General features: G+C 36.1%; 1 protein-coding gene across 35 annotated transcripts in view; it reads right to left on the bottom strand.

Annotated features, from left to right (window-relative positions):
* LOC141434168 (uncharacterized) overlaps positions 1-15,482 on the bottom strand; it is a 500,735-nt gene that overhangs the window by 478,849 nt on the left and 6,404 nt on the right. Inside the window, exon 5 of one of the 35 annotated variants that reach the window (XM_074096511.1) lies at positions 328-1,175. The exons of the other annotated variants lie outside the window; for them this stretch is intronic. Within the exon in view, the coding sequence (XP_073952612.1) occupies positions 886-1,175 (290 nt within the window). The 3' untranslated portion in view covers positions 328-885. Of the gene's footprint in view, positions 1-327; positions 1,176-15,482 lie in introns of those variants that run through there. 35 annotated transcript variants of the gene reach the window in all.

Below are 15,482 nucleotides of genomic sequence, written 5' to 3'. Positions count from 1 at the left end.
GGACATCAATTCTGGAATGGAACACACGCGAAACATTTTTATTGCTCTTACTATTGTTTTGTAATAAGTTAATAACTAAAGACTCAATTACATTGAGGGAGGAGACTTGCGAGTTATAACATGGGGACTGATGGATGTCAAGACCGCTTGTCCCTAGACGTAATCGCTTTTATCGTTTTCGCATTTCAGTTGAAATATAGACGAAACGCGCATCGCATACGGAAAATACAAGCGATAATGTGATAGTTGGTGATAATTCCATGAAATCACAGGCTATCATCACCATAGTATTGATCCGCCGTGGTTGATGCCAAAAAAAAGAATTGAAATTCTTAAATTACTTTATTCAAGCCCTAAATTAACACTCTCAGCGCGAGTTGATCACATTACTGATTAAACTACTAAATTTACAATAAAAATATGATCTCGCCTTTTTAAAGGTACCTACAGGTTCGCAATATCATAGTAAAGCTTGGATATTTCAAAACTGCGGATCATGTAGGTAATATTTAGTAAACATAATGAATGGATTTTTTGCACTACATGTAGATAAGGACAAATACTTGTGAAATAATAATTCTTATGCCATAATAAAATACTTACATTACATCTTTGCCTGTCATTGTTTACAAAAAAAAATAAGCTTACAAGTCCAAAACATAAAATAGTTTCTTTGGATTTGGTACAAAACCATTGTCAAGTTTTCATAAAAATTGTCTAAGGATTCCATTATTGTTTAAACTATAGTAGAAGTATGTAAATTTCACAAATTAAAACATATTATGACCAAATATGACAAAATATACAAAAAAAAGGATGCATTACCGCAAAAAAAGACACATGATAATTGTTTCCGTATATATGCTAAATCGGTGATAAAGTAACCTAAACTGATGGACAAGTGACCACTTCTCCTTGATCATATTTGCGAGTTATCTTCTCCAAGTGGTTCTCAACATGGTTGTGCACAGGATTGGTAACCCGTAACACATTATTCTTGGAGGTGATCCTTGCTCGACACCGTTTTCCATATTCCATGCACCTCCAGAAAGTTCGACCACTACGCACACTGTCCGTCACAAAAATATATGACTCGTGAATTAACTGTAGATGACCACTTTTCGTCTGTATAAAATGTAGTTCACTTTTTATGTTGCTGTTTATTGACCCTAAAACTAAAGAAAGAATAATTGTTAAAATATAAATAAAAACAAATTATAATATTATATGGTTGGATCGAGGATGTAACAAAAATAAACAAACAGTAAGTAAAGTAATTTTATTTCAGTCTGTATTTCACAGTATATGTGTGTATATGTACACCATATTCAATCCTTCGAAGAACGAAAAAATTATGAACAAAGCTTTTTTTTTACTCACTGTCGTTACTTACCCCCATATTCTTAAACTCTTATTTATTACGCTTTGAAGTTGGTACAGTCATCTGCATTAATATCTGCCACGGCCACAGCGGAGCGTGCAAAAATATCTGACACGTGTCTTACCGGAGATAGAGTTGTATCAGATGCTTTATTGTGTCAGACATTGGTGCTGGTGACTTACAGATAAAAATAGTAGATTGTACAACAAGAACATAAAACGGACCATTTTAACCGAACGTCTCGGCCAACCGGGCTCATCTGGTGATTGAGTGCTATCTCTCAGAAGCCACATTGTACAATCGAGGTTATAAATATCAAAACAGCCACCATGTTATATATAAAGCTTCGAGAAAAGTATGGTATATTCGGCCGTGCCTTTTGTTTTGCTTTGCTCGACTTGGCGGGGGCACTGCCCAGATATGTATACCAACCTTATTGTCATGACATAAAGAAGCATATATATATTTGACGCCTTAGTTAGTAAAGTGTATCTGTTTCCTTCTGTATTTCAACTATAAGTGGCAAAGAAGAGATGGGGGATGAAGAGATGATGATGGAGGGCCTGTACATTATCAGTATTGTATATTATAGCAGGAATCTACATCGAACTCAAGGGTTGATGAAGACCTGAGGGCCGTATTTTCTAACGTTCGCGCTCGCATTCACCATCACTTTCTACCCTCATCTTACACCGTGTGATAGAAAACGAGAGGGTGCAAACGAGTATGTGGGTCACCTGATGGGAAGCAACCACGGCCGCCCATGGACACCTGTCAACACGAGGGATATCACAGATGCGTTGCCGGCCCTTTGACAGACTGATATGCTCGTTTTTTAAAGTATATATAATATACTTATAATTATACTAGCTGGTGCTTGCGTCTTCGCTCCCGGTGTAGTTTTTTTTGATAATTTTCTAAATGTTTTATAAATAAAGCGAAATCGGTCCAGCCGTTCACGCGTGATGCCGTGAACAAGGGAAATAGGGATTCATTTTTATATATTAAGATTATAATATACTTATAATACTACATATCATGAAATATACTAAAACAATACAAATAATGACTATGTTTGTGTCTGTTTGTTTGTATGTAAAGGGTAATCTCTGGAATCACAACCAAATTAAAAATATTTTCCACTACTAGAGCTATGCTATGCTATTCTAGATTAACATAGTGAGGATGAAGTACCAATACCTCCAAACTTTATTATCTGGAAGGTCCTTACCCTAGCACCCCCTGGCCACACTTAGGAAAGTAGCATGTTCGAGATTTATCAGTTGGGTGGTTTGGTTCTGCATTGTTGTTTATTCGACTTAAGTGCTATAAGTTTTTTAAAGTTTTTGCAAATTTATATAAATAAAAATGAATCGTACAATGTGTTGCTAAGCACAAAACTAGGGAACGACTGGTCCGATTTCGCTAATTCTTTTGTTGTTGTGTTCGTTACTGTCAGAAGGTTTTTATGGAAGAAAATACAGAGAAAATACAACGGGGGCGAAGCCGCGGGCAACAGTTAGTAGTGAATAAATGTTTCTTTCTTTCATTCATCGCAAAGGCTACTTTTGTTAAAGGGATCCCATCTGAATTCCTTTTCCTAGTGTTTGTAGCTTATTATATTAACAACCACAGCTTGAAGCATTATAGTATCCCATATTTACTTCAAAGTTCATTGTCTATGAGATATTTGGCATCAAAGTTGAACAATTTTAGGCCAAAAAACTTCTGGCCATAACTTTTGTGTTAATTAGTTTCAAATGAAAACCCTTGACACGGTTTTAGAAACGTCAAAGACGAACCCAAATATGTAGATTTCGTATATGTTAGATCTTTCAAGTCAATAGAGATACGAAATAAGTGTTTTTTTAGACAATGTTTAAATTAAGTAGGTACAGTCACCAGTATTAATACCTGCCACAGCGGAGCGTGCAAAAATATCTGACACGTCCTTCCGGCCCTAGAAATAGAGTCGTATCAGATATTTATGCACGCTTGTTGTTTCAGATATTGGTGCTGGTGACTGTACCTATTCATTTTTTTCAAATTCCGGTAGACAAAAATGGAGATGAAAGATTGAAGAAGTGATAGCCGTGTGACTTTTAATTATATCTGTAGTGCAAAAGTAGGAGATACAATTCAAAACTTGTCAAAAATCGATGAAGACCTCGGGTAGCCCCTTAAAGGAAAACACTAAGTTCCCACAGATGAAGTTGTGGGCAATAGCTATAGTAAAATAATATTGTAAGGTGTTCATTATAAGAACAATTAACATATTTCTTGTTTCTCTTCACTCAAATTACTTAGTGGTTTATGAGCCTAAACAAAATTCTTGAGGTTCAGGGTTAGAATCGCGTATGGGGCACATGTTTGAATGAATATGAATGAATGTTTGGGCCAATGTGATGGAAGTTCTATCTAGTATAGAAATAAAATAAAATAAAAAAAGTTAAAATATCTTTATTCAATTTAGGCTATGCACTTATGAATGTCAAAAAAAAATCTACCACCGGTTTGGAAAAACCTCTGTTGAGAAAAATCCGGCAAGAAACTCAACAAGGTACTTGTATATTTTTTTACAGATTTACAATATTATTAAATGATATCTATTTATCAAGAATAATTATATAATATCTTGAGTGACACTCACTTTGCTTAGTTTGAGACGAATTTAATAGGGGTAAATTTCGCTTCAACGCTGTTGTATCCTCCTCAGGCCCAACATAAATATAAAAAAATCAAGGCAATTTGAATCTAATTATTTGTCTGGAATAAAGTCAAATTGATGTGGTGTAAAACAATAGAGAAACAAAAGAAATTTTACTTTGTTACATTGTCATGTCATAGGTCGGTAATTCCCTTGAACTTATTGTGTACATTGTATTGCAAATTGGGCCGCATGAGGGTATAGTACCTATTTATCTTTCCCAAAAAAAGAAACATTTTCTTCATGCAAACCTTACCCTAAGAATTACTAACAAAGCAAATAACTGCCTGCGACTACCCCACAAAACGACGTTCCAAAGAGGAAGGGCTACGGATTAGCCCGAAACATGTTGGGCTAAACTCGATTTAAGACGTGTTATCCGGGTCAAGCGGTAGTTTCATGTTGATGTGGAAATTGATTGTTATTTATGTTGACTTATTATTAACAACAATGAAGCTAGCTGTCGCTTGCGACTTTGTCTGTGAAGAATTTGTTTATCACACCCTTGGGATATACTCATTTTCCCAGGATAAAAGGTATCCTATTATTAAATTTTGTGGTGATTGGTTCCGTAGTTAAAGTGTGAAAGCATAACAAAGAAACAAACTCACTTTGGCATTTATAATATTAGTAAGGATGTAAGGATTTGTAACATGAAAAGTAGTTACAATGACATTTTTCTACATTCAGCAAAAAAGTTTTCTTATTAAACCATAATATGGTATTTGACAACTCCTGAATTTGCCATATCTTAATATTATTATGAAAATATAGACGTACAGACAGTGTTTAGCGAAGAGAAAACTGAAATCGGTTGAAAATTGAATTTATAGTGATTTTTTGAAAAATCTATATACCTGTCTCTTTCTCAAACGCTTTTCTCTATGCAGCAAGTATGGCGGTACTGGTGTGTGACGTCACATGCCAGTATCTTTCTCTGTCTAATCTTGAATTTCAAACCTTTATAACTTTGTTATTTGTAAATGTAGCTTAAAAATTGTTTCTCTATTTGATAACAGGCATTGCGTAGTTTTAATTTATAAAACATATACAAAATAGTCAAATACCGTATTAATAACAGATATTGATTTTCCCTCCTTTATTTAGGGTTCCATACTCGTAGGGTCCGAATGGAGCCTTATTGTTGTCACACATGTCTGTCTGTCGGTGTTTTGTCTGTCACACAGTTTTACAGCCTAAACAGTTGGAGAAACGGTCTTCAAAATATCACAGTATAAACATGTTGTTGACCCAAACCTATGCAAACAAGATGTTTTTAAACTTATTTAGAGGGGTCTCCCACCCATACGTAGCTTTTCCTTTTTTTATATGAGAGGGAGAAAACGAGCATGCGGATCGTCCGACAGGAAGGAATCACTGCCGCCCATGGACACCCGCAACACGAGGGGTATCAGAGGTGCGTTGCCGGCCCTTTGAGAGACTGAAAAAGACTGAGACAGCTGAAGGGGTGTGCGACAAAAAGTGATAATGTTGTTTCATTTGTTTAGAGCACCAGCAAAGATCTGTATCTTCAAGGCAGTTGCATACTTTTGTTGAGAAGCTCAGTCTGTCGGCTATAACTCCATCTGTATAAATACTCATAATATGTTGCAAATAATTTTGTTGAAAGTATTTATTTACCTTGTTTATTGTTTTTGTTGTTTTATTTACTTTGTAATTTTCAATTTTTTTTGACATGGTTAAAAGATTAGAGAGAAAAGTTTTTAGGTTCTGTTACATGTATGGCTAATTATTGCTATTTAGCAGTGGCTTAACGGACACCTCAATATACAATTTATAGGGTTTAAGTAAAATGCCCGTTACATATGGACAGACAAACAGATATGACACAACTGCAAGGGTTGTTTTTACCCAAAATACAGAACCATAAAAACTTACATGTGCTAGCAATGTTGTATATGTATATGAATAATACCTACCAGACGGTTCACAAGGTTACCCAGATCACGGTTCACCCTTATATATATTTTTTTACGGATGCAATCAAGAGTATCCTTTTGGCTTATACTGATTTCTGGAACCCAGCTGGTATCCATTTAGGACCCATCAGTGAGGCACAATCCATAGTTGCAGAAATGCTGGTCTTGCATGTCTAATTTTAAGTTTGTGATGTAATCCAAAATACAACTAAATTGAAACAGACTGTTGGACATTTTGTTCTGTTACCACATGAACAAAAAATGTGTGGCAGTATCTTAACCAACTTTGTGGCAGTGACCATCTGCATCTGAGGCTGTCCAACATCTATAAAAAACTATGACATTGGATAACAAAGTAAGTACTAGGCACAAAATAACTTTCACACTGCCATTCTATGTAAACTCTACTACAGCTTATAAATTATTAAATTACTAGCCTGTTGCACGCAGCTCCATCTGCATAGAATTCGTTTATCACTATCCCGCGGGAACTGTGTAATTTTCCTGGGTAAAAACTCCTGCCCTTCCTCAGGACAAACTATCTGTATATGGAATATCATCTAAATCAAATCAGCGGTTTACAAACAAATGGGGTAACAAACAAACAGACTTACAAACTTTCTAATTTTTAGTGGGATTGTGTAGCAAAAATGACAAAAGTCCTGCAAAAATGAGAAAAGTCCTACTACTATGTGCCAAACAGTCCGCTTCTACCTTTACAACCTATGGGCCAGAGGTCGGCAAAAGCTCAGATAAATTTTAAAATCATTATCATTAACCCTCTTTTGGGTAATTTTGGATAAAATTGACAAATCACAAATACTCCGTTACGCGCCACTGTGGCGCGTGGCGCGTGTTGAGTCCCACAGGTAAGGTACTAATTAATGTATGTAAGCATGTAGTTTTCTTTTTCATATAATATTTATAACAGGGTCAATCGATTTTATTATTAGAATTCCAAATGTGGTCCATGACTACAAAAGTTTAAGAAACTGATCTAGTCAAGTAAGGTTGTGTTGATTTAAAATAGATCAAAACCGTTTTGTCAAACAGTGTTTTGAAAAGTATGTCACACATGTTGACAACTTTTCTTACATATTATATAATGAAGACACTTCTTAAGCAACCTACTATTTTGAATCATTGGTAGTAACTGGAATTAACAAAAACCGTGAATTATGCTTTCTTAAAATATGAAGCTGATGTCAAATAAGTAGCGATTAATTATGACAGACAGAATAGCCTGCTTTTCAATACACATTAAACAGATTAGTGAATTTCTTGACTATCAGATAGTTCTTAATCGAAAGTAATAGTGTACGAACTAATGTTACTCTTCCGAAAAAGTAAATACACAACCCCTGGAACTTGTAGGTTATGTTTACAAGCTAATAAAGTGCGCGCAATATACGAAGATAAATCCACACGCTGGGCTTATTTACATTAAAATTAATTCTGTAGCACAGTGTACTCTATTTATGACTATATTTAATAGGAAAAATCTACGTTAATTCCAGTTGCGGAGATGACAAACAGCAGTCGTTTACATGTCGTGATAACTTACTTGTCGACTTTCTCCACTTTTCAAATGATGTAGTAAACAAACCGATAATAACAACAGCACATTTGTTAACACAGCACTTTCAGTATTCACTATTTTCCACAAATATCACTTCAAAACAATAAATAAATTAAAACATTTGACGTAAACATGCTCAAGGCTGAAACGATAACGCGGATCCAAAATATCGAACATTTTTAACACACTGAAGTTAAGTGCACTGAATTTGTGTTAGGATATCAATTAAACCGCAATATCATTCACAATTATTCGATAATTGTATTAATATTTCCCGAATTAGTAAACAATCATCGAGTGACACAATTGCAACCATAGATCCCACGGCGTAAACGGTCACAGATAACATAACAAATCGCTACAGTTCCTCGGTACGCTTGAAACGTTCTTCAAAATTAGACGTACGTTCGTCACATTTTATTCAACTTTATCAAAATAATAATATTATATTATAACAATTTTACTATATTTGTTATTATATTGCGTACTGGTACACTATTTATTATACGAGCAATATTTGTGTGTAAGTTGTTACCGTGATATAAGTACATTTATTAATTACTATAATATTGAGATTCCGAAAATAGATCCAACAAATCCGATGAAACTTATCATTATAGAGGCTTTTGGCCGCGAAAAATAGATCTATTGTAGCTTTGTATGTCTCATCTCAGGGAATAGGTAGATGTATCAATTTTAATTTGTGGCGCCATCTTTTGGCGAATGGCTAAAATATCGATAGACAACGGCTTGGTCACAGTGTAAGAATGGCTTGGTGAGCCCGAACGTGCACTTGACCGGTTTTTACATTCCCACAGGACCCTAAATTGCACACTAGTGTTTTTGGCCGGCTCTAAGACGGCTTTGACTTTGGTGCTTATACCTCGCGATATACTTACATACCTTTAACAAAAACCCTGTAGGACATTCGTCAAGTTATAGTATTGTTAAAGACGCTATAGAAACTACAAAACACATCCAGAGAAACTATTTATTCCCAAGTTTCTCGAAAGATTAGACTACGCTGACCACGGGCTTTTGTAAGGACGTCGCAAAAAAATTACTAGGTACATTAAAAGGAATTGTACTTATTAAACAGTTTGGGTGGGATCCCTAGATTAGACAATTACTTATTTGATTTTACTTGGTGGTTTAGTACCTACTTCTTGGTACCTTCCTGCGATACTCCTCCCTACCTCCCTACTGGCTATGGCTACTATAAGATGTGAGATGTGTTTCTATAAGATGTCGTTATATGGTATAACTCATACCCAAGTGAATTAAAGCTACTTACAGGGTTTTTATTACACGCTCTATTCTATTAAGTTTTTCCTAACGTGCATATACTTATAACATCGCTATAGTGTATAAATTTCTATGCAATTAATAATGGAGAACATATACTTTATACCCGCTATACTGTGTACCCGCGTCTTTGCGCGCATAAACAATTAGAACTAGCAGTTAAATTGAAATTGCAGGGTTTCACTATATTTCCACGGGAATTCCGTGAATACACGTTCTCTTCTTTGATGTTGCATTTGAAATAACTGGTGCCAAATTTCATGAATAAATCTAAATCCAGTGGTTGAGATTATTATTAAAACATACATACACACACACATACACATAGGTACTCAACTCACCAACTTTCGCATTTCGCAAATTATATATTATATTACTAGCTGTTGACGCTTGCCCGCGACTCCGTCCGCGTAGAATTCGTTTCTCGCTATCCCGCGAGAACTATAAATTTTTCCGGGATAAAACTACCCTATGTCCTTCTCCAGGACTCAAACTATCTGTATACCAAATTTCATCCAAATCGGTTCAGCGGTGAAGTGGTAACAAACAAACAAACAGACTTACCAACTTTCGCATTTATAATACTACTAGCTGTTGCCCGCGACTCCGTCCGCGTAGAAGTATGAAAAATAGTTTTCGTCCTATTCTCACTGACTCAGACCTACCGAATATACACAAAAAAAGACATAAAAATCAGTCTAGCCGTTTCGGAGGAATTTGGTCACAAGCAATGTGACATGAGAATTTTATACAGGCTGTCTCTGACAGGTACGTATTATTATAATGTATAAATGTATAAATTTAAAATACATATCGGTTGAAATACATACAGTTCAAATACCGAAAATTGAAAAATATAATGGTTAAAATAAATATTAATCAAAATTCATAAAGCACGTTTTTCATATTGGTCGAAATACACACAATTAAAATGACTAAGTTCACAATGTATATGTTCAGAATATATACAATCAGAATATATAATAGTCGAATGAAATAACTATAAAAATTCCTTTAGTACGTTTTTCATAATGGTCAAAATACATACTACTTATATAATGCCTAGGTTCATTTCATCATTATCTCCAGTCTATTTACGTTGGATTTACATGTTAAATTCTGAAAAATTAAGGACTAAGACAATGTCGACGGAGCTCCGCAGTGTCCTATTCAGCGTAGTGGACAAAACTAACCTCACCTAACCTATAAGATACAGACTGATCGGAAGCCTTATTGTCTAACATGACCTTGCATTTTAAATTGAATAAACTTTAGGTGCGACGACGAGCGTAGCGAGGAGCGTGTTAATTTCAAGCACGAGCCGCATATATATGCATTTTTCTTTGTGAAAATTCAGTGTCTAGTATGTATTTCAACCATTATAGAAAACATACTGTATAGATTTTGAACGTATACATTATAAAAATTACATATGTCATATGATACGACTAAGAACCATTATGCATTGTAACCATTATATATTTTGATCACTATGCATTTCAAGCTTATGCGTTTAGAACTTATGTCAAATAACTATATATTTTGATGCATTATGTTTTATAATTTTCGGTATTTCAACTATGTATTTCAACCGATATGTATTTTAAATTTATACATTATAATACGTACCCGTCTCTGACCATGGGGCTTTAAATTCAAGGTTCGATTCTACCTATATTATTCTACTCACAAATGTATATATGAGAAGATAGTAGGATAATGAGGGCTATCTTTTTTTGTTTCTAGATGGCGCCACTGTTGCGTGAGGTTTTTAAGTGTGGCTTTCAGTCTGTTATTACGGGCGTGAAAACAAAGTTTAGATTAAAATCATATTTAATACACCTTATAACCGTACCATAAAAATATCAAGCAACCACAGTGTTGCGTAGTCCCGTTTTGTTCGGAAAAAAAGGAAAAACACAAGACATTCATTGCCCCGTAAGTAACGCATAATTGCCATAATTAATTTCAGGTAATGCAAAATATTAAATATTCACAAAAATATTCTAACTATAAATAAACCCGCGTAACTGACCCAAAAACTATGAGATTTGACATTTCGGAGTCCTCACCCTACACTAGCGCCTCATAGCCCCCTTTTTCGTTGCAGATTCTATTTTGAATCGAATAGACATAAGTACTTACTGAATACTTGCCATGATGTACTCGCACCATCTGTAGACTTTTGCATCAATTTCGCCATCAGCCATGTACGGTAAAACATGTGGCCATACTGTGCTTTATTTCTGTCAAAGTACCTAGTAGGTAAACAGGCAGATTCTGTAGAAGTGGTCAACCAACCTAGCGAACTCAGGTTAATTATGGGCTATAGAACCCAGAAGTTCCCACACCGTGCGTCGCGATCGCGATGCCCCGGGGCGCGGGCGTCGCGAGAGGGTAGCGCTACGCATAGGTCCCAGCACGTTTACCTATATATATAGGTTCTCAAGTCGACGCGTATATAATATATATTTATGTATGACCACGCATAACTTTTTGCAGAGTAGTTCGATTTTGATAATTATTTTTTTATTGGAAAGCTTATACCCTGAGGGTAGTTTATTTGGAAAAACATTTTTACCCGACTGCGAAGAACAACACATAACCCTGTTTGAAGCGTATGTATGTATTTCTATTTCTATGTCCTCTCTTAACTACTCAACGGTTGAACCGATTTTGATAAATGATACGTCATTAGGTTCGTCTTAACTTGATGATACGAGTGACACTGGGTACATGAAATTCTTGAAAAATCAGAATGGCGGATTTTAGCGCCAAATTGTAAGTTTTCAAAAATGTTTTTAATTCAAACCTATCGAGTGTGGTATCAAGTAGTTTAGATTTTAGAGGGGGGGGGACGCTCGATTTTAATGAAAATTTGCACTTTAAAGTTGAATATTTCGCTAATAAATCGCTGAATCGAAAAACCTTAGCAAACCCCTAATGGTTTTAAAAGACCTATCCAACGATGCCCCACACTATAGGGTTGGATGAGAAAATAAAAATCACCCCCATAAAATCACCCTAAAAAAAAAATTTATTTTGTTTTTTATTGTACCATTTTGTCGGCATAGTTTACATATATATCCGTGCAAAATTACAGCTTTCTAGCATTGATAGTCCCTGAGCAAAGCCGCGGACGGACGGACAGACAGACAAGGCGAAAATAGAAGGGTTCCGTTTTTGCCATTTTGGCTCCGGAACCCTAAGTGTGAAATAAAACAATAAATTTAAAAAATCAAAAAAACCGACTGCTTTAAAATATACTAAAAAGAAGAAAAGTCTAGTGGGCTAGAACTTTGTAAAGTAGCTAACTTAAGGGTAGCTAGCATTAGGTAAGAATTTTTGAGCGTCACTATTTAAATGGGTCCCGACTGTTGAACTTTAAGTTAGCTACTTAACAAAGTTCTAGCCCACTAGAGTTGTTTTCTTCTTTTTAGTATTTTTAAAGCAGTCGGGATTTTGATTTTTTAAATTTGTTTTTTTTTTATATTTTTAACCTAGGTAGGTACTAGTTTAAAGTCGGTGCCTCAGCACTAACTAGCCATCAGGAGTGAACCTATAGTCATCTACCTGATTGGCTTCTATCACTCCTCCTGGCTCATGCTGAGGCACCGACTTCAAACTAGTACCTAGGTTAAGGTTAAATAAAAAAAACAGGTTACTTTATTATTTTTTGCTTTTCCATTGATGGGTCATAGCAGTATTCGTCTAGCCTTCGCTTTAAAAACAAAGATGTCAATGTTTTACGTAAACACGGTGGTAGACGATTTGTAGGAATTGTAGGTATGTGCAGTCGGTGCCCTAACATAAGTATCCACTTTTGTATACTAGTATGAAAAAGTGGATACAAAAGTTAGGGAACCGGACCGTATATTTACTGAGTTGTGTGGGGTTGATCTAGATCTTGTCTTTATTATGCATGTACTTAAGAAAAACATTTCCTGTCCGTATTAAATCCTTCATCGATAACACACTACAAATTACCCACATACCTACTACGTAGGTGTACTTTTTATTAAGTAAGTACAAAAGAATGTGACGTCTCTCGATGAGAGCGAAACATAGATGTCGCTAGTGCTGCTGCTTAAGTAGCGTAGTAGAAAAAAACCTGAGATATGTGTGTATAGGAGAAATTCGTGTCTAGACTCCTGTCTGGCGGTGGTGTAAGGGTTATAGCACGTAGCACAGATTGCTGAGAACCTGGGTTCGATTCCCAGCGCTGGTCTCTTTTTCTGGTTTGTATTTTCGATAAGTAGGTACAGTCAAGTGTAAAAATATGAACTTATTCAGTTTCAAATATTATGTACTTACCAAAGACTTATTCCGACGTAATAAGGCCTTGGTAGTTAACATGTCTTTGTGGTTCAAATAGATTTACATTATATTGTTGTACTTGACTGTTCATACTTACATAGTACCTACTTTACATTGTAGGTTCATATGTTTATCAACGTTTGTCAATTGTGTTTGTTTCTTTATTTTTGTACAAAAAAGGGATTTACATGATATCTACATAGTAGGTACCTACTTCAGTCAAAGAAACTGAATGTCGTGTCAGAACGGAATCTGGACTGTGGAATATTTAGGTAAGTATGGTTGACTTCCATAGATCTGCCAAAAATCCTGCCAAAAAAGTCAAAGAAATTGATTATGAAAAGGTTCCATCCAAGTTCGAGTGCACGACAAACCAGTACCACTACCATGAGTTAACAGTGACCGTATTCGACAGCGACAGCGTAAATTATTTGTAGGGGCGCTGTACAATTCTCCATACAAAATAATTTACGCCGTCGCTATCGAGTACGGTCACTGTAAACTCATGGTAGTGGTACTGGCGAGCCACATTCGCTTCAGTTGTCGCCAAACTTGGCCAAGATTCCGGCCACGAAAACGAAAACACACTTAACTTGTCAAACAAGTTACAAACACTAATGTCGCCATCAGATATTTCGGAGCGGCCGAGGTGTTCAAAAATATCGGAACATGCACTCTATTGTCGAGGCATCAGAGTTCATGCTCCGATATTTTTGATCACCTTGGTTGCTCCGAAATATCTGATGGTGACTGTATGTAGTGGATGCCTTGATCTCTACAAAAGCCACGAATACAACGTTAATATACCAGATTAACTCAGGTTTCTTCTTATGCCGGAAAAATGATAATTTTTCACGGGACGCAGACGAAGGCGACGTATTTGCGGAGAGCAGCTTGTCGTTTAATTTTTTTAACATCGATTTTATATTTTGGCCGAATAGAGGCCGACTAGTAGAAAATTACATTTTTAATTTATTCTCAACTAGCCTGTTGCCCGCGACTCCGTATGCGTAAAATTCGTTTATCGCTATCCCACGGGAACTATGCAAATTTCTGGGATAAAACTATCCTATTTATGTCCTTCCCTGGGGCAGCCAGTGGGGCTCAGACTATCTGTATACCGAATTTCATCTAAATCGATTCAGCGGTTTAGATGCGATGAGGTAACAAACAACCAAATAGACTTACAAACTTTCGCATTTATAATATTAGTGGGATTGGGATCTGTCGAAAATTTAATAGAAGCTGAGTGTTAATTACAGTCGTAGCATAATGGATTATTAAAATATACTTAAGTACATTCTTTAATTTTATACCGTGCAAATTAGACGATAGAAGTAGTAGAAAATTACAGTTCTGTAATTTATTCTTGTCAACTCTTAAAACTTGTTGTGTAATATACGTAAGCTGTCTCGCAGAAATTCACTACCGTGGGGGGACCATGTTCGATAGGCAACCCGGAAAGTGGTGGAGTTATGTAAGTACCTACCCTTCATAACTGTTCTTTGCCATGCTTGTAATCATGTAAAAAATTTAGAGAACTTGTAGCTTCGTGAAATGGGGCACCTGTCGGAATTGAGTTGGTACTTACGACATACTACAACTAGTTCCATCAATGGAATTTGATAATAAGACTAATGGAAATAGACGGAGATACCTCAATTGTACAGTGTTATGTCCGCGATTACCTTTCGGGACATTGAAATTATATATCTATGTAACAATCAATCAATAACAATGATTGTCCACTGTGCCACTGTGCCCCACAAAATATTTAGGTAATGTAAAAGCTAGAAAATATTTTTTTTACTTCTCATGCTCGTAAAGTTCGTGTTTATACTGGATCTAGGCGACATAAAATGACTTTTTATGCTCTAGTGCATAAAGTAAAATCTTCGTAGACCAAGGCAGTTTCTCTATATTATTTAATAACTTTTAATCTGTATAAAATTAAAAAATCAATCAAATTAAATCAGGAGTGGGATCATTGGGATCTGCACAAGTCACAACTTTTTCTTGTGGGGCTCCAGTGGACCGACTCGGCCACCATGGCCTCTCCTGCTCGTCGGGCGGCGGTGGCCTGTCCCGCCACGCCGCTCTCAACGACATTCTCAGAAGGGCTCTCGTTAGTGCCAACGTTCCTGCTGCTCTGGAGCCCCAGATTGTGCGGAGCGATGGCAAGCAAGCGCCCTGACGGTATGTCGTTGATACCCTGGAAAACTGGCCGTGCGCTGGTGTGAGACGCTACCTGTA

This window comes from Choristoneura fumiferana, chromosome 13 (genome assembly GCF_025370935.1).
Source record: "Choristoneura fumiferana chromosome 13, NRCan_CFum_1, whole genome shotgun sequence".
NCBI lineage: Eukaryota > Metazoa > Arthropoda > Insecta > Lepidoptera > Tortricidae > Choristoneura > Choristoneura fumiferana.
Note: the sequence above shows the minus strand (reverse complement) of the source record. Positions and strands in the feature narration are given on the sequence as shown.